At 40.8% G+C, this 20,154-nt stretch overlaps 1 protein-coding gene across 2 annotated transcripts in view; it reads right to left on the bottom strand.

Moving 5' to 3' along the window:
- Positions 1-1,878: 1,878 nt before the first annotated feature.
- FHDC1 (FH2 domain containing 1) overlaps positions 1,879-20,154 on the bottom strand; it is a 44,111-nt gene continuing 25,835 nt past the window's right edge. For both annotated transcript variants that reach the window (XM_039700028.1, XM_039700027.1), the window contains exons 5-12: positions 17,893-17,978; positions 17,711-17,811; positions 14,979-15,049; positions 14,755-14,862; positions 13,807-13,877; positions 11,428-11,545; positions 9,035-9,199; positions 1,879-5,900 (exon numbers count right to left, since the gene is read on the bottom strand). In XM_039700028.1, coding sequence (XP_039555962.1) covers positions 3,858-5,900; positions 9,035-9,199; positions 11,428-11,545; positions 13,807-13,877; positions 14,755-14,862; positions 14,979-15,049; positions 17,711-17,811; positions 17,893-17,978 — 2,763 coding nt within the window. In that variant the 3' untranslated portion in view covers positions 1,879-3,857. The remainder of the gene's footprint in view (positions 5,901-9,034; positions 9,200-11,427; positions 11,546-13,806; positions 13,878-14,754; positions 14,863-14,978; positions 15,050-17,710; positions 17,812-17,892; positions 17,979-20,154) is intronic.

Genomic DNA, 20,154 nt, shown 5'->3' with positions numbered 1-20,154 from the left:
TACTTCTTCAGCTGCCAGCTTTAAAAGCATACAAGATTTCCAGAATGCATCTTTCAATCAGGGGAACACAACAGAGTTTTTAATATCAGCTTGCAAGTAATAAAAAAGTAACGTATTTTTGGCTATTTAGATAGTGACGTGGCTAGAACAAACTCCTTTGTTTCCAGCAGCTGCTAACAATACCTGTAGGGAGCTGTTCCCAAGGCAGTTATCTCTGGCACTAGCAGCAGGAGGATGTAAACAGCATGTATCAAGTTAATGGAAAACATTGTGCAGCCAAATCTGAAAGGAGCAGTGTTTAGCTGGGCCTCTCTCACAGGGATTACGTTCTCACATGCAGCAGCAGGCAGGCCCTGCCGGGGGTGGGCAGCGGGGCTCTGGGCAGGGCTGGCCGAGCAGCGCAGCCCGGCCGGAGGCACCGAGCCCGGAGGATGTGCAGTGACAGCCCCGGGCTGGGAGCTCGGGGTCAGCGCCCAGGGAGCACCCCCAGCACTGAGCTGGCTCGGGAAGGGTTAGGCAGGAGCCAGCGTGTGGCTGTCTGCATCCATCCACTCAGACAGACCCTAAGATTAGAAAGATACTGAAGGGTTATTTTGAATGACATAGTCCAGGCTTGTACACTGTGGGAGGTGTGATGGGAACCCTTTCTGTCTTTCTTGATAATTTAATGAGCTGTTGTAATGAGGGATCCACCGATCCCCTCATTTGTATGCAGTTCCCACATGAGATGTGAATATTAAATTCCTCCAAGTATGAATCAGCACCTCTTACTCCCACAGCTTCCCTCTATCTCTCAATCTTCACCAACTCCAGAGCTCCAGATTACCCTCATGGTCCCCTGGGCTCCCCCACTTCACTGACAGCTCAGTAGTGACCAGAGGAGACTGGCCCAGGTCACAGTCAGAAGCATCAGCAGAACCAAGCAGGAGACAAGGTCTTGGTCCTCTCCTGAAAGCCAGCTGCAACCAGGCAAGTGCCGTGCCCTGGTAGCCTTTGGGAAAATTGTATGGCATGGGAAATTTAACCTACAGGGCATCGCTGTCTCTGACACCTGGTAGTTTAAATAATGAATTGGTAATTATAAACCCTTTTGACATAAAAATGAAGTTTAAAAAACCAAACTTTTGAGACACACCTTTTGATGGTGAAGGGCTTTCCCACGTAGATTCCACCAGCAGCCGTCACTCAGCACTGGCAGACAGCAGGTGCTTGCCACTCCAAATGGGGAGAGACACTCACCAAACTAGAAAAGTCAGGGGCTAAACAAGTTTGCAAAAAGCAGCAATTCCAGTCCAGAAATTATTTCCATAGCAGAGAAGAGGAAGTGTTCCCTGAGGACAAAGAGGCTGGCTGGATTTAGCTTTTTTTCTGCTGAATAGATGTTCTTTCATATGCAATAAAGAAGGAAAAATAATGGGAGAATGGGACAAAATTGAAAAATTCACAATTGCAGTGCAAAAGTCACCACATGCTCCTGCAAAACAGGCTGTTCTGTACTTCCACAGTCCTGGGAGCTGTAGACCAGAATTTCTCAATAAAGTGTGCTAAGCTCAAAGGCATGAAGATAGCGACAGATCCAGACTTGTTAGTGCCATGAACATTTGTCTTGGCCACAACATACAGTGTGTACACGAAGTGCTGCATCTACCATCTAAAGCCTCCTATGTTATACTCAAACCTGTGCAGAAAGTCCCAGCCCAGAAATGTTCAGAAACTGCAGTTCAACTGCATGTCTCGATATAAAAACAAACCCAGGATTTCAAACACCACGATTTGTGCTGTAGAGTCCTTCCCACAGTCACCCACCCAGAGTCAGTTGCCTGAGCTCTCCAGGACCAAAGCCAAGAGTGCAATAGAAAGGAGAAAGTACAAACCTCATACCCAGTAAATGGGAACTTTATTAAACTACTGAGTTACTCCGAAATGTATAAATGTTCCATTAAATACAGTCGGTTTTCTTTTACACAGATTTATAGAAATTTATTTACATGTTCCAAATACATTTAAATTATTTTCCAAGCTTGCTACCAATAAAATTTGTTTCTTAAAAAAAAAAAGGAAAAATGTCAATCATCTGCTCTTGCAGATGTGCATACATCCACACAGATACAAATAAGAAGGGAGATGCTTTTGTATCTAACCCACAATGGAGGCAGTATCCAAAAAGCAAAATATTTGCCCTCGCAAAAAATGGGCTCTATAAATTCTCCCCGTGGGACAGACTCAAACAAGAAGCCCTGTGCAATACTTTATGGTGTTTGGGTATGATGTCTGCATCAAGATTGGCTGGTATGTGGGAGGAGCCAAAGGCCCCTTGCCAGGTTCAAACCTCACAGTTTGCAGTCCCTGATTCCAGCCCGTGAGAAGCGTGTGAGCTCATTCTCGTTGAATTACACTCTCCCAGCATGGAGGGATAGAGCAGACAAACAGATCTAGCACTAGTATGCCAATGCCACTTGTCTGAAGAGATTTCCCTTTTGTTTTTTATTTTATTCTTAAATGAGGCTTCATTCATAAGTGAATAAAAGGCAATTCTTTAAATAAAATGCTTAGGAGAACAGCACTTTCCCCATCTAAATACATTTCTCTTGGGAAGATGCATAGCATGCTGAATGAGTTTCCCCTCATTCTCTGTATCTCAGTCAGACAGAAGTTAAAATTTGTATCTGTAGGTAAAAAGGGGTGTTTTTACTTTGCAAAAAGCTTATCAAATGCTAGTTTAATTCCTTTAGAGTCTTTAAACATTAAAAACCACATTTTAAGCAACCAAAGAATTCTACAAAAACATTGTCATGCGTAAGCTCTGTGTTTCATGCTAAATATTCTTGTTGACAAGGAGAAGGAGTGGAGGAGGAGGAGGAGGGAAACTAATGGCTCAATCAGAGCCATTGCAACATTCAAGTAGTTTGGTAGTATACAAACCAGTGGAAACATGGAATGGTAAGAAAGTGCTCGGCACTACATTGCAGCCTTCAAGAGCTGAACTGCAAACATCCTGATATGTATCATAAATATATGGCACTTCTGTATGACCAAAAGCTGGCAAGTTAGCTTGTGATCAAAACACGTCAGGAGTAGTCGTCATGCCAATGGCCCTTCCAACAGGCACAGCCTCCAGGTGTGCTACCCAATGCAGCACCAGCCGTATCCACTTGTGCATGCAAGACAATGCTGCCACATTCTTGGAGAACAAGCCTCCTGCCCAGCAGAAAGCCTTCCCCAGACACACATACACATTCATAAAACATGCTATAAATTCTTCAGGGAGGTTAAAGACAGCCATAAACAGCAAACGTCTTGTTTTACAATTTTTTGGCCAGCAGTTCCCAGTCTGTCCAATTGCCAGCAATGGACTTTGCAACAGGCAAAAAGAGCTCCCGAATCCAAGGAATTGAAAGCAATGGAAAGCACGATCACCTAAGTTCATTTCAGTACTGTTCCACAAGATTCATTTTGACATCAAATAAGAAACCAACAAGCACAAAGGCTTGAGTCCTAGGAAGAATCTTATGCACACAAAAAAACTGGCCTTAATCCATGTTTTCTGTCACAAAGTGTTTCATCTTGTAGTTAAAACTTCTTAAAACTTTTTGGCTTTTGGTAACTTTTTTTATCAAAAAATGCAAAGATTTGCTGTTCTGCTCGCTTTCCATCACAGTAGCTTTAAATACATTCAAATTCATAAAAAAGGATTTAGACCAGAACACGGCTACTTGCCCTTTTCCAACAGTGTGCCGTACTTCAATAAGCACATGATGCCATGTATTGGCAAGGTTAGTGATTTAAGGAATTTCACTACACAGACATCCAGTGCTTGGACAAGTGTTCACATTCCAAGGTTGAAAAACCCCTCTCCCTTATTTCAATAACGGCTTCAGGATTTTACCAATTGTGGTTCGGTTTGCATCCTTCAGTTTAAGAGATGCCTTTTCCACTGTTCCCTGTTCCTTTGGTGCAGGCTCTGCTTTCGTGCTGACAGCTTCTCCCTGCAGGATGCTTCTTCCAACCACTCTGGCACTATTTGCTCTCTTTAAAGTACTCACACTGTTCTCCTTTGGATTTGGATCATCAGAGGTCGCTGCTGGCTTCACTTTAGGCAGCCTCTGGGACACAGACCTTGTGATGGGTGGAGGTCTGGATGAGCTGGATAGATCCACTTTTGCACGCTTTGAAGAAGAGGCCACTGTATTCCTTGCAAAGTTTGGGACAGCAGGTGGTGCTTTGGGAATACTGACTGTGGCAACCTTGGTTTCATCTGCAGGGGTCTGGGGTTTTACACTGGAGCGACACATCTTCGTTTCATCTGTCTTTGATTTGACATTACTCCTGGTAATGGGTTTGGACACTGGCTTCTTGAGAGCGACTCTGTCCCTCTCGAAATGAGCACTGCTTGAGGTGACAGTGCCCCTTCGTAACTTTGGCTCTTCTACCGACATGCTGTGCCTGTAGGGACTTCTTGGCAGTGTGTCTGTTGTGCCTCGGACAGAGCTGCGATGCGACAGCCGGCTTTCCACTGTACTGCTTTCACGAAGGGCTGGCTTGGCTTCTGGCTTTTTCACACTGCTGGGTGCCCTGTTTGACCGAGAAATAGGCACCACTTTCCTCATACTTTCATTCTCAGAGGCATTCAAAGTTCTGACAGGTCTGGAAGGAGCAGTGTGGCTAGGGCGAGTGCCACTGGATTTTGTGGAGCTTGGAGATCGATCTTTTAGAGAGTTTGTCTTTGGTCCTATTAGATCTTTATTTTTTATGGGTTTTTCTTTAGGAAGGGTGTGCTTGCTATCAGCATCGTCCTTATCATTGGCAGAAGTGTGAAGAGACAGGTCCTTGTCAGAGGTGGAATTCAGGTTTGAGAAGAATGATCTAGCCTTGTGTTGAGCATCATTGCCAGAAGAGCATGCTTTGCCAGCCTCATTTCTTATTTCATTGCCTGCCAGTTTAAAATAATTTCCCTCTTCAGAGTCCAATGTCAGAGAACAATCAGTTGTGGTATCTGACATGTAGCACACTGGCCCATCTTCCCTACTTCCTGAAACACTTGTATCCATAGGACTGCTGCTGCTGGGCTCTAAAGCTTCAGTCTTGCAACCCACTGCCTTGGCTTGATGGTCACAGACCTCTCTGGAAGTCCTGCAAGCTGGAGGCAGCTCATCATCGGCAGTGCTCAGGGAATGGAAGCTTAGATCATCCAGAGTCTCCAGGTCTGTCCCGCCAGCATCCTCTAAATATATTAAAGGTGCATCTTCTGCAGGCTTTGCTCCTTGAATATCAAACTTACGTAACCCTTTAACAAGTTCACGCTCCTCAATTGCAAGGGCCAGAGCATTTATATCTGTGGACTCCTCGCAGGACACGTTGGAAGTGTGCAAGTTGTAGTCGGTGCTCCTCTGTGAGTAATGGGCACTAGGACTGGCTGAGCTGCTGAGGTGACTGGGCTGAGCTGGAGGCACCTGCACGGGGCCACCACCTTTCACTTCCATTTCAGACTGTTGGTGTAAGTGCAAGGTGTTTAAGTTGAGATCCCTTGTTTCTTTGGATTCCGGCCAGGCTACGTTAGGTTTTGCTTGTCGGGTGTTTGCACGGGGAAGGCTGTTAAACTTGTTTGGATCCTCATCTTTGGAGATTTCCAGGAAACTCTGCAACTCCCTGTCTGCAGTCACCCCCAAAGAAAGTCGAGAGCGTCTGGAATTTGTGTTTCTGTACAAAGGGCTTTGAGGCCTCTGCTGCAAGAAGGGAAGAAATTCTCCAAGTCCGTTTTTAGCCAACATCTCTACATCATTTTCACTGCTGCTCCGCCCAAAGCTCCCAAGCTCTCCAGCTGCCCAGGATCGACGCTTCTCCTCCAGCTCCTTTCGCCTTTGCAGACTATGAAGTTCCTGGATCTCTCGTTCCCTATTCTCCTGAAGGAGGAAAATCACAAATACATGTCTCAGAGGACAGTGTCCTATGCATAAGAACAAGACACACTCCTTCCTCTCTCCCTTTATTTCTTCCCATTGAAATTAGCTCCTACTACTATCACCCACTCCCAACCTCCAATACAGACACATGCATGAAATCACTGTGGCAACCACAGCCTGCAACCATTAACCCCATGGAGAGCAGCTCCCTACATAACAAATGGGACAACACATTCATCTGGTCAGCGTATGCAAAAATTGCACCAGACTTTGCAAAGACCAACAAATTGACCTATCAAACTCAAGCAGATTTCACATCTTAGAATTACAGAATATGCCGAGTTGGAAGGGACCCACAGAGATCACTGAATTCAACCCCTGAGCCTGGACGGGAGCATCCCCAAGAGTCACACCATGTGCCTGAGAGCATTGTCCAAACACTTGAATTCTGTCAGGCTTGGCACCATGACCTCTTCCTGGGCATCCTGTTCCAGTGCCCAACCACTCTTTGGTTGAGCCAAAGAGTTCCAGATGTAAGATGGAGAGCATCAAGTCCTCACTAAGTTTAAAGGTGGCAGTCTTAACAGGTAAACTGTTAAGAGTAAACATCTATTTAATCTTTACATCCATATTTTAAGACAAACTTGTCTGACCAGCACACAGCCAACACATTTTTTCCAACCTACCTCACTACAACTGCAATTGTTCCTCAACAAGTCCAATTTCTGCACAGTGATACTTTCCTCTACCATTGCAGAATGAAAATTTTGCAAAAAGGCATTACTTAATTGCATATGAAGGCAAATAGAAAAGTTAACACAATGCCTCACGATACTTAGACATCAACTGACACCACTCAGGGACCATCAATCAATGTCTCGCTTCAATTTTGGATCTCATAATCACTGTCGGTTTCAAAAACTGGCAACTGTAGTACAGAGATTGCCCAGGGTAGGATGGAGATTTTGGCAGCTAAACTGAGGGATTTTGGTTCAGGAAGCCATAGAAGAGGTAGTTTGAATTTGAAAGAGAAGACAGCAAACACCTTTTTACTAAAATAATTAGCAGTGATTTACTGTGAATATCAGCATTTTAACTGTTACCTCTAGGCTTCAGATTTAATCTAACTGCACCTTTGGTTGAACTTTCTGGGTTACTTTCTGAAATGAAGAACTTGGCTTGCTGCAGCCAGTACAGCTGTAGCAAAAGAAAGAAGGAAGAGGCCAGTCCTGACAGAGGATTCAAAAATTACATGATTTTCCAGCACGATGTAAAATCTGGTCTAATCAATGACACACTGTTTAGAAAAATCACACCTTTATTTGTCTAAAGCTCTGTGTAGTTTAATCTTCCCATTGTTGTGACAACAGAAGAGCTGCACCACTAGGAAAAGTCACCTGAAAGCTTTCAGTAAACAAAAGCCTAATGCTTTGGGATGAATGGATTAATCTACACCTCTTAAAGCGGATTTGAGACTACACTGGGCTCTGAAAGATAGGCTGCATTAGAGACCTAAGAAACCTGAACATCTAAGAAAGGAAAAAGAAAAAACTTCCATTTCAGGAAAAATGTTTGGCAGGAAGCTTTCTTTCACAGGTATGGAATTACAGAATGAATTCTTGCCAAATGCTAAAGCTCAACTTTAAATATACCATTGTCAAGAGAAATGGTTAAAAATAGTTGCAGATACTAATACCATATTGCATATTAGAAAAAGAATATTTTAACCTCACCCAGAACATGTTTTAGGAGATTTTACTCAGATGAAGAACCTATTTTAAGCACATAGTTAGACATGCCAAAAAACTGCAAAAAATGTTTAAGCATTTGAAATATGTGCACATGCCATGGTAGAACAAGCCACCTTTTTAGTCTGTTGGACGTGCTGTCTACACATTACATTCTTTTGTCAGAACTGCCATTTTTACTCTAAATTGTTCAGGTAATGTTGTAGGAACAGTGGTAAATCCACAGTTAGCAAGCAAATCTTCTCAAAATTTGCAAGCAAGAGTCTAATTTGTCATTTTTTAGAGTGTAGCTGCTTACTACAAAGAGGTGACCCCAAAAGTCATAGCTATCCAACCACCACTTGCAATATGTAACTAGGAATGAAATCCTCAATCCCCAATATTTGAACTCTCTTGCTAAACTGACTGCAACAGCTATCACCATTTATTTTTATACATTTGTGCAACATTCACCCTCCTGTAGCTACGTGTTGTCTCGGGTGTAAGGGTTAGGTAAACTAAAGGTACAACAGGCACATTAGCTGAACATCTGTCAGCTCGCTCCGAATCGACACTGTTCTCTTCCTTCTGAACCAAAGCTTTTATCCAAAGTGTTGCCAAATGCAGATTGCAAAAGGGCACTGATCCAAATAATTAATGCTATTTATAAAGATCTAAGAAATATCTGTAACAATAGACAGACTTTTCTGCACCAAAACTGTAACCAATGCCAATACTACTCCTCCATCTTAGTACATTTTCTGAATTATTTAGGACCAATTTAGGGTACTCAGCAAATGAATGCTCATACTGGGGATAAGGTTCTTGCTGCCATAGGCCTGTTTCAAGTTTTCACCCACAAAAATCCTTTGAAAGGACAAAGTAGAATACACAGCCCTTACTTTACATGGCTAGTGCTTCTAGCCATGTGAAGGAAGGCAGTGGAGAGCCCGAGCTAGTACCAATTCAGGCAGGTACATCCAAGGAATGGCGTGCCACACCTCAAGGCCTTTCCAATGATCCAACACTACCAGGCCAATGCCTGAACAGCGACCCAGTCAGGAAATCTATGCAATCTGTCTCACAGCTCAGCTTAGCAGTCACCAGCCTCCTCACCAAAACAGAAGGGAGAGACCCACTTACAAGTAGGCCAATGAACAACCCTGATGTATCATGCCCGTGGTCCTGCCCACCTGAAACAGAAGATGCAGAGCAGCAGGGCTGCTCACAATGGCCATTCCCACCTGGCTTCTGACAAGGAATGCTTCTAGCAGTGCAGTTTTCTGTAGCCATTTGAGCAAATAGATCAAATACTACATGATACAAAATGCCCCTTAAGCAGAAAGAACAATTCACATGAGCCAATATCCATTTCAAAAGTGTGAGAATTTCATTCAGCACTCTTACCTTAACAGATGTGTTGAATCTTATGCAGAAGTCCCTAAATATCTGGAAACATTCATCCAACTTCATAGTTTCTTTGTCTTCACAGAAAAAGTCAATGAGAGCATTTCCCTCCTTTTGCAGTTCTCGTTTCTGATGTTCAAGCTCCTTTAGATGCCTTACAGCAAACTGTAGCATACACACATGAACCAGACAGAAAAATTAAAGTCACAACAGGTCATGTATATATTAGGAAGTTATGAACTTCATGTTCCAACCTAGAAGCTGCTACAAAGCCCAGGAAATTAAAATTTTGAAGGAGATCTCGTACTAAAAAAAGGACACATGCAATTTCAGCAAACTGAATAAAGAAGGTCAGGAAAAATGGATCAATCAAAATGTACATTCTAGTGACTACGATGGAAACCATTAAAAAGTTCAAAAGCCCTTGAACAAATTTACTGCTTTAAGTTTTAGATGAGTAAAATCAAAGACTGTACTAGAACACTGACAGACCTCCTGGGAGCTCCTTAAAAGCTCCTATTCCTTATTTTCCCATTTCCCCTGCAACCCTCAACTAAGAATGAAGGATTAACTCCTCCTCCCCACTTTTCCAAAAACACACATGAACTGATTAATGGATATACATCACAAAATCAATTCCTTCCTAAGGTGACCCTACACCACAGTAAAAAACTTTTCATACCTGAAAGGTAAGGAGCCACTGAAATTACATATATTTTAACACATCCAGAAAATATTCCCCAGAAGTAGCACTTTGAATCATAAGTGTAGAGCAATATAGAGAAGATGGGAGTAGTTTAGTGGAAGAAGATTCAGGAGGAAGAGAATAAGGCTGTGATTAGATTTTGAGCAGCAGAACTCCTTAAAACAATTTTATCAGGTGCCCTGTCTCCTCTATCTGCATCACCAGCTATCCACTTCTGTTCTTGCACAATCCTCCATCTGACACCACCTGTAGCTCAAAGTAACCTGAGAAGGAAAGTTAATTTTTCAGACAAATCTCTTCTCTAACTCACAGTCACCTACATATTTTTCATAACGTAGCACTGGGGTGGGAAAATGCAGTTGGAGGCACTGGTGACCACTTAATCCAAACCCGCTTTTAGGAATTACTTGGAAAATTATACCACCAGGTTAGGAACAAATATGATTTGCTAGTCTTAAAAAAAAAAAAAAGAAAAAAGAGGGAGAAAAATTCCCACAATAAAATCTGAAGATAAACTGGACAACTGATAAAAGCATACATAAAAAAATAGTTCCTCCCACATATTTCAGGAATTTATTCACAAGGGTGAAATAATCAAAGCTGATTTTTAGATCAGCTTGGTTATCACCTGTAATTTAGAAACAAAATCCGGAAGCGTTTATGCAAGGTATGCATTTGTAAAATTATTTTTTCCCCAACATTTCTTTTGGAATGTGGCCTAAACAAGGTTGTAGTGTTACATAAAACCACCTATTAAATTTTTTAAAATCCCAAACATGTTAAAACATAACGTTAAAGAGTCTGGGTGCAATGGATAAAAGCCAACAATTCAGAGTGAACGAGGACAGGTATTTCAATCTTAACCTGCCCCTTTCTTCATCAGCTTTTCATCTCCTGAAAAAACTACAGGGACTATTAACTAAATTTGCAAGTTGAAAATCAGGGCGGGTTAAGTTCCAGATCAACACCTGCCTTCTTACTTTTAATAATTACCTGTAGTGTGAAGCAGAAAAAATAATTTAAGTAAAGTATAATATGTATTTCTCAAGGCATCACCACATGCTCAGAAAATACCAAGATCTCTGCTTCCAAGGTAAGTGCTATATACATCCAGGCTGTAAAGTCACTGCAGTACTTAATAAAATAGAAAAAATGAGAACCCACACGGACATAATGGTATGGCTCTGAATAAGAGACTCTGTGTTAAGGGTAAATTTGTAGAGAAAAGAGTCCCTTACCCTTCCAGCTTCTAGCAATATCTCTTCAGTCAGCCAGCAAACAAGATTCATCCCTCAGCACACCCTCAGCTAAAACTGATGTGCTCCAGAATAACATAACATGCAGACATTATATTTTGGGCAGCTGCAAAGTACAAAACCATAGACCACTCCAAATTGTCTCATATTTTAACTACTGATCTTCATCAGTAACTTCGCACGCACTAAACACGCTTGCCTAACAAGCCTTGGGCAATGTACACTCAGTATCCCTCCCTGTAAAAACACAGCCCTTCCAACAATCTTACTTGACAAACAGCGTGAGGCTGGAACACCTTTGTACAACTGACAGGCTAGGCATATTAAAACAGTGCTTCTGTTTATTGACAGGTCCACACAAATTACATTCAGCTGAGGAATGCTGCTGTATTCAGGCAACAGTAACACATTAACACAGATAACCTACAAACCTGGAGAAAGTTTTCCATCTGGTGAAAGAGTTTTGGGTCTCGTCGGACGCTGTCTTTAACAGATCTTGTCTTGACAGACAGCGAGTGCAGCTCTGCTTCTACACTATCAATGGATAACCTAAAAATAGCGCATACAGAGAACGTTTATCAAAAGAGAAGGAGTGGCCCACAGGTTAGCCACAACTGCAAAAGTGGATGCTTTACATGAGGAGCAATCAGGCTATCAAACAAGACCTGCCTGTTCAGGAAATCTTTCCAGAGTAGACACTGAAAATTAGGAGAGAGATAAGCACATTTCTTCTTATTTGCAACCTGAAAAGATTCCCATGGGGTGTGGTTTCATGATTAACTCCAGCCAGTCCTACCCACCTAACCTTAGAAAGGTTACTGCTGCCCTGCCTCTGTCCAGGTGCTCCTTTTCTCTCCTGGTGCCTAGCACTCATTTTTGAGATGGCCAGCCACCTCCGTGAAGTGAAAATTAACCTAGGAAAAGGAAAAAGCCAATTTTCCTGACTGACTACATGACTGTTGGAGTGCAGGAGCTACCACAAAAAGGGGGCCACAAGAGACCAGCCTACTACTGATTTTGGCAGTAGCATCTGGCATCCTGAAATTGCGCATTACACTCTTCGAAGCAGTCACAGCAATGCAACCCACAGTCTCAACCCACAGTTACAATATTTCATCCTTCTACTAAACACCAGCAGTGAAGCTGCTGCTGTGAAAAGGGAACTCAGAAACAGAAGTTCACAGGAATCTGATCTGGTGTAATCTAAGCATTGTCCTGGGAGACCCACATTCCACACAACATGAGCTCCCACCTAAACCTCCCAGTCACATGCTTCTAAACCTATGGAATTTCCTTCACAACTAAACTTTGCCTAGGAATTGAAGCAGTATAGTTAGCCAACTGATAAGAACTAACAACTGTACACATGCTCCTCCTAAGGCTGTCTCACCAGCAGCACGACTTTCAAACACTAAAGATGAAGAACTCGTGGCAGCCTGATGGAAACGCACATGGCAGCAGATGGTGATGCATCTCTAAGTTTGTCAGCACACACACGAATTAATATCATGTGTCTCTGTGTACTTAATCTGCAAAGTTTAGTTCCCTGTTTTGGGAAAACGTGGCTTTGCAAGTAGGAAAAGCAGTAGAAAATACAGGCTACATTTTTCTGCTTGTGAAGGAGGAAGAGGATGGCCTACAAATAAAGAAGGAAAGACAACAAAAAATAAAGAATGTAATGGTAGTTGTTTTAACACGCTCTAACTGGGTGGATTTATGAGTAACTTGTACATGACAATTCTCACTAAAGACCTTCCTCATGCCCAGTGGTGAGGTACATATTTAATTTTGTTTCATTTTCATGTACAAAGTGCACTCCCTGAATAGACTTCGGCATGAGTTACAACAGAAGATTTTCAACATTAACAAATGTGATCAAAGAACATAGTGGTTAGAAAATAAATATCACCAAATTTGGGACTCTGCCTGTTTCTCTCCCGTTTGCCAGGGGGCTTGGATGCTGAGGAAAGCTACATTCCCTAGCAGGCCACATGGCAAACTGCCAAAAAGGTGTGTGGGTTGGATGGCAGAGAGCCACACAGGTGGTCCCTCAAAAAATTTTCTGATTAACTCCATGGCCACTCCTTTCCTCAGAAGATTTCAGTCTTTTGCAGACATTATTTAACCCTCCATCAGATCTAAGAAAATAGATCCATTTTGCAGCTGGGAAAAGAATGTAAATAGATTGCCCTAAGCTCGAGAGTAAGGAAGTAGCAAAACTGGGAACAGAACTTCAGCATTGCTGGCTTCCAGGTGTCAGATTTAGATCACACTGTCTCACAAAAGTAAGCACAGTTACTGAGGTACAAATCAGCTTCAGTTTAAAAATATGCAGCTTCAGACTTTAAGCTGAAAAAATACAGAGCCACAAACCCTTCAGATTTTTCTACCAAGACAGCAAATGAAGCCTCAAAAAGCATCTAAGTGAAGCCAGGGCCAGCACCTGCCCCTGGTACCAGATTTGGAAAAGTACTGTAGCCTGCTCAGAAACTGATGGAAATTGGTTTAAGGAAAAAGAGTATCATGCTTTTAGTTCAATCCCTTGAAAGTAATGAATAGGCCCATGCATTTGACAGAGACAGAATTACCAAAAACCTATGGAGATCATGTAATAAAAAAACCTCATACCTGAAGGCACATTGCAGGCATACTTCTGCTAGTAAATGGAAATGAAGACCTCAAAGCTACAGTAAACATTTGCTAAGATCTGGTTTTGTGCCAAGACTTTCCTAAATAAGCCTCATTGCTTCACAAATGAGAAAATTCCAATTTCACTCAAACCATAAGTTTTCAGTTTTCTTTTAACTCACCTGGCGGCATCATGAACACTCCTAATTTTTTCTGAAAAGTTGAGAAGAGCAGCATCTTTCTTTTGGGCTTCCTGAAACAAACAGAACAAAACCAAAACACACACAATCCATTAACATTCCACCACCATGCCAAAATCCCTAAGTCTGGCAGTTCTAAAGCTTCTGGGAGGGCACTTAAAGGTTTCTCTCTTGCACTGTTTTTCTTCCCATTCAATCCTAACACAACTGAGTGGAGGAAAGAAAAGCAGGGATCAGAACTGGAGATGTTAAACAACAGCTTCCATTTTTCAGTGTAAAATAATAGCTCCACTTCTGCCAGTGAACATAAGCCAGATGTATTAATAAGGAATGTAAGGGAAAGAACAATTTACTGATGCCATTGTTTGAGCAGATACAATGCTTCCTCCACAAACATCAATTTATACCCTATTAAATCTCTTAAGCCAGTTTGTACACAGATAACCAAAGTCAAATAGATGCATTTAAATTCTCTCCCTTTTAAAATCAAAAAGTTTGAAAGAAAGGAAAAATAGCTTGAAAATGTCTGCTTTAAAAAACACACATCAGTCATTGAGGGAGGAAGAAAAAGCTATCAAGAAGGCTGCTTAAAAGATTCAATGGGAAGATTGAGAGAATTTTTATCAAAATAAGCCACTTCCACAGTGTAAGAATTTGGGATAATAAGAGAAAATCTACAATGAAGAAATTTGATATATTATTTCTTTCTACATGATACAAAAACTTAAGCTTTCCATGGGTTTCCCAATAGGATAACCAGGTAGAAGCAATTTTTGGTGAATTTTGTAGCAGGAGAAGAAAGGTGAAGACTAGATCAAAGTTGTGAGACAGTTGCTTTTTTTGGAGGCACATGGCCCCTTATATTGTGTACCAATTAATGGATCTTTATTTGTAGAAGTTGTTTATACCAGCAAAACAGATTTTCTATACCTGAGCAACAAAATGCAGCAGACTCATCCCAGGTTTGTTTGCCTTTGTGTCTGCCAGCTTCAGCAGCGACGACAGTTTAAATCCAACAGCATTGCCAGCATAACCTCCCTAAAAGAAGCAATTTGCAGAAAAGCAAATGAGAAGCTGAGGCATGACATCAGAGCACTGCAGCACTAACAAGCAAGTGTGGCCCACCAGCCATCTCCCCGTGGGATGTCACTTACCGCATTCATAATATTCCCAGCCTGAAGGACCAAGTGCAATATGGAATGCAGCTCCTCACAAGTCATTAACTCTGTAAGGAACAAGAAAATTGCTGTCTAACAATTGTTTGTTTAGAAATATAGTCAGTTACCAAGCTCCTCTTCACCTCAAGCTTTTTTCTTTTTTTTTTAAATTTGACAAGAAACTCCAATAAACTGAAGAGGTCATGGGAAAGATAATGGTACTATATCATTCCAATTCACAAGCACAACTAACAACCCTCAAGACTTTAAGTTAGCAAGTGTAGTATTTCCAAGGCAACCTCCAGCAGCTAAGGAAACATTTGGGGCCTAATCCTGCAATGTGCAAAGTGTCTCATGCAAGTGGTTAAGTATCCTCACCACCTACTCATTATTCCAGTGGGAGGCAAGTGTTCTGCACCCTGCAGGATCCATTTGCCATCTGCCAGGACTGGGCTTTTGAACAACTACTCTTTTTTTTAGGAGACTTGGCCATAAGGCCTGAAAAGATAACAGACAATGTTTAAATTTTCCTTGCTTATCCCACTCCCACTATGATTCATCATTTTATTTCTGTATGATCACCAACTCAGAGCAGTATTTGTTTTACTTGTCATATCAAAGATGATTTAGCACAAAGTTATATTCAGTGTGACAAAGAGTCACATGGAATAAAACAGCCTTTTAAAGTTGTGCCATCACACAAGCCGGGTTTGTATGTAGGTTCATTTCTTTGCAAAATGCACAGTACTGTTCTATCTGAATTCATGCCTTTTCACCCAGCCACATACGAGCAAAAAACAACATATGTGCAAAAAACAATGTATGTGCACCAGAGGGATTGCCTTAGAAATAAGATGTGAAAATTGAAAACTGTAAAGAGTTAATAGATGTGGCACAGCAAACCAAGCAACTCCAAATTTCCAATTATCCATATGGCAAGAAAATCACTATGAGCTGGTTGTAATTTGAGGTACTACATGTTATACTAATGAAGAAAATAAAAGGTGGAATACTTTTGATTGTAGTGTAAATACTTTTTAAAACTATTTTGGTTCCAAGCCCACATTCTATAATTTATCCTGCATTCAGCTGATCCACACAATACAGTAATGAATCATTTTGGAAGCCCATAGCCCTTACACATTTGTATTTCAATACTGGCAACCTAAAAATATTGAAATAGTTAAATAACCTTTGATTTAACAAGATAGATTCAAGGTGAGGACACAAGGAGGAAGAGAGAGGAGAGAATAAATATGAGCAGAGCAAATTTCACAAGACCAAGAGGAGAAGGCAACTTCTAAAGACTTCACATAGTAAGAGTCTGCTCCATGTCACTGTGACATCCATCCATCTGCAGGCTAGATGAGAATCCACCAGGCTGTTTAGACCATCCTAACCCTTAGTGATTATCAGCATTAAAGTTGAAGTAAATATTCTCTCAGTTTAATTACAGGAAACAAACCCAGGAGACAGCAATAGAAAAGGAGACATAATTCCTAAACAACTTCAGGCTATCAACAAACCCTGAAGTGAAAAGACCAAAAGGAGAAGAGCACATGACAAAGTGGACTGAACACAGGGAAGGCCCAGTCAGTGATTTGCGTGACCGTCCTGCTGCAGGAGTTGGAGACCAAAGTGTCTCCTCTCTGGAGGGAATTAATGCACCAGTTTACATATGTCTTGGGTGAAGGACACGAAGGACATTAAGGTGTGGCTACTTTTATACATAACATATTCCCTCACATATGTCTGTTGCTCAAAACACAAAGAAAATTATTTTAAAGAGATCCTAATAAAAGGCCAAACTCAGACCTAATCCTAAGTACTGCACACTTTCCTGAGTCGATGAGAAGTTCAGTCTCCACTGGTGGGAAAATGCTTTTTTTTCCCTTTGCTTTCCCTTGAAAGGACTATTCTAATCACCAGTGCTCATAATAGAATATTTTAATTAGTGCACCATTTTATAGCACTACAAGCAGCCTAAGCAGTGATCTAGTAGCCTGTCAAAAAATTTCCAACATGAAACAGGAATTTCATATTGAGGAACAGGACAAAGTGGCACTCAAGATACTGTAAAGGGTCAGCATTAATGTTTAACTGGAACCAGGAAATCAACTATTTTCCTGCAGAGTAGAAGACACTACATTACCCAACAAACAGCCATCTGCAGCAGTTCAGAACTTGAGAAATGTAAAAAGCAGAACAGGTATGTAGAGAAACAGAGAACAAAAACAGAAAACCGAGGAATAGCAAAGGTATTCTTTACAATAAAGATTTTAACCTATCAATATTGCCACCTCAAAAGGTAGTGGCCTATAGAGAAATTGAGAAAATAGTAATTTTTTTTCTATGGATCTCTGAAAGAATAAGAAGAGAGGTGTGGCAACCACATTCCATCAAAGGGAGAGCAGTGCAGGAATAAGCAAACTGTACTCAAAAGATGACATCCTAATTTAGTCATAGACACTTTTTCTTCTGTCAGTTTAGGGCATATTCCTTTTAAGCTTTGAACATGAATTTGTTGCTAGTGTACCCAAAGTCTCCAGATTTTTGATTTTGGAAGCAAAGATCCACCAGGCACACCCTGATGGCATTTGTCAGAGGGGAGTTAGCCTCCTTTTAATAGCCAAGGTACCTGAAATTCAAGCTCTGGTCTTCGTAATGCAGACTAATTAACATGCTAACAAAAACAAGAGTATTAGGCATGTCCCAACATATTTAATTACCTTTTGTTGCCCGTCTTATAATTTTCATGTCATCCTGTAGAGAGGCACAGGAGGGTGAGAACTCCCTCTCCAACACCATGGCTTCAATCCTAAGAGCATAGCTGGAGTACACAAACAAATTTAGAACTGACAGCCAAAAAAGAACACTTATCATAAACAGAACAAACCAACTATCTCCTTACTTTGGCACCTGGATTAGCAAGTACATGAAGGAATCAGCTTGAGACAGTTTTGATACATCTCCATCAAAGGCTTTTAATTTCTTTACCTAGAAAAGAGGAAAAAAAAAACACTAGCAAAGAATTTCATGAAAGATCAAGATTAACCTGACTTTGGAAGGCAACACCTTGAAAAGCAGTAAATTTAAATGAAGGCATTGGAAAGTCCACCCAGTGAATGGCTTCACTGTCCCAAGAACCTGTAATTTTGCACACACCCCAACCACAAAAAAAAAAAAAAATTAAAAATAGAGCCACTCTTCTCCCAAAAAACTAGCTACATAATCCAGCAGCAGAAACCATGATGCAACCATTCTGATTGCTGATTTTGATTTCTGATCAATGACTGCTTTCATCGCTATGTTTCGGATACTGATGATGATTTGAAAAATGACCCTCAACTCTTCAACAACTGTGATGTACACTTGGGCATAGCATAACTGTGTTCAGAATATCCAGCATTGGACTGCCTAGATCTTATTGGCACAATGCAACTAAACTTTAAGTTACGGGGTTTTTTCAAGATATTTGCTTCAACCATTTCCCCTAAAATGCTGTTAAGGGGTAAACATAATGATCTTGAGTTTGTATTATTTTCATTAATATGAAATATTTTAAAGATAAATGCAATCTTGCATTTTAAGTAATTTTTTGTCAGAACCCTCAGCACTCTGAGGACACCATTTACATGCAAAGGAAATACCACTGCATTAATTTTGTCGATCTTCCTTCCCAGCTCCACCAAAATCCATATATTTGCATGATCTGGAAGCCACTGATCCACCCACATACTCACTATTTGTTTATATAGAAGAACTGAAAAATACATGCACATATGTTTAAGCGTAACTGGAATTTCTTCCACATCTTCCAACACAGCAACTGTGTCCAAAAGCAGAGCTCACTCTCAGCTACACTATTTCTTCATTTGACCAACAAGCTCTCACCCAGCAGCAGCTATATGTGTCCACTGATTTACACACCAGCCCATCACCCTTCCTTTGTGTAACATCACACTTAAAGCCTGTGCACAACCACATTTACACAGATGGTTTTTAGTTTTAGAAAGCATATTAAGCTATTGGAGAGAAGGACACTACATCAGGGCCTCAACAGTTACCCCCCACCGCCATGATTTAGCAAGATATCCACAGGCTTTGCTAAAGAATCAGCCTACAAATTAATGACTTCGGTTCTTTGTCTGCTTTGACAGTAAAAAGCAGCTCATCTGTAGTGGAAGAAAAATATGCTCTGCTAAATCAGGGCTCTGAAATAATAGAAGAAAAGGATTATTTTAATAGCTTTTTTCTGCTTTATTCCTATTTCTTTCCACACCATAAAAAATAGAAATGTTGAGAATACATTAAGAAAGAGAAAAAGACAAGTTAATCACAGAATGAAAAAGAATTCCTTTTCAAATTAAAAACCAGATAAACAAACAAATGAACAGAAAAAAAACCTAACAAATACTTACAACCAAGAAAGAAACCTCTAATCAGAGAGCAATTTTTATTCAGGCTATCTTGCTCCACTTCCTAACACTGCCACCCCCTTCTCATTTAACTCAAGACACTCAGACAACAGCTCTCCTTCTAAAGATAAACAGCATAACCATTTTTTTTTTAGGCCTGAGAAAACTCCTAATTTACTGAGTAATTCAAGAAGTCTGCCAACAAAAAAACAGGAAAGACCAGACTTGACATTCCTGATAATTCTAAGGTGTTAAATGAGCAAGAAACAAACCCAAAATAAACACTTTTTCTACCTCATTAAGTGGGGAGTGAGAGATAGTATACTGTCTCAATCTTTAAAGGTTCTTTAACCTAACTTCCCAAAACTAGAGGACTGCAACCTAAAAAAAAAATCTGCAAATTCTCCAACTTCATTTTACTATCTTGCAAATACCAGTGTTTGCCTGAAAAGGATACAGGCATTCAGATACAGGAGAGAGGGAGGAAAGACAGAAAAGCAGCCCACCAAAAAAACCCATGCCACCTTACCAAAATCAGACCATATAAGCCACAGGTTAATTACAGGAAGACGCAATTTGAAGATTTAAATGCACAAAAAGCGAACAAGAGATCCTGAGACAGGAGTATTAACTTATTCATGCTACCAGTACTATATTTGAATATACTTTCAACAGTAAGTAGAAATCAATGTGTTCTATGTGCAATTTTAGTTTCAAATGCACTGGATGAAATCCTCTTTCTTCTATCCTACTAG

The sequence above is a fragment of the Passer montanus genome, unplaced genomic scaffold (assembly GCF_014805655.1).
Source record: "Passer montanus isolate IOZ18808 unplaced genomic scaffold, ASM1480565v1 scaffold14, whole genome shotgun sequence".
NCBI classification, from domain to species: Eukaryota; Metazoa; Chordata; class Aves; order Passeriformes; family Passeridae; genus Passer; species Passer montanus.
Note: the sequence above shows the minus strand (reverse complement) of the source record. Positions and strands in the feature narration are given on the sequence as shown.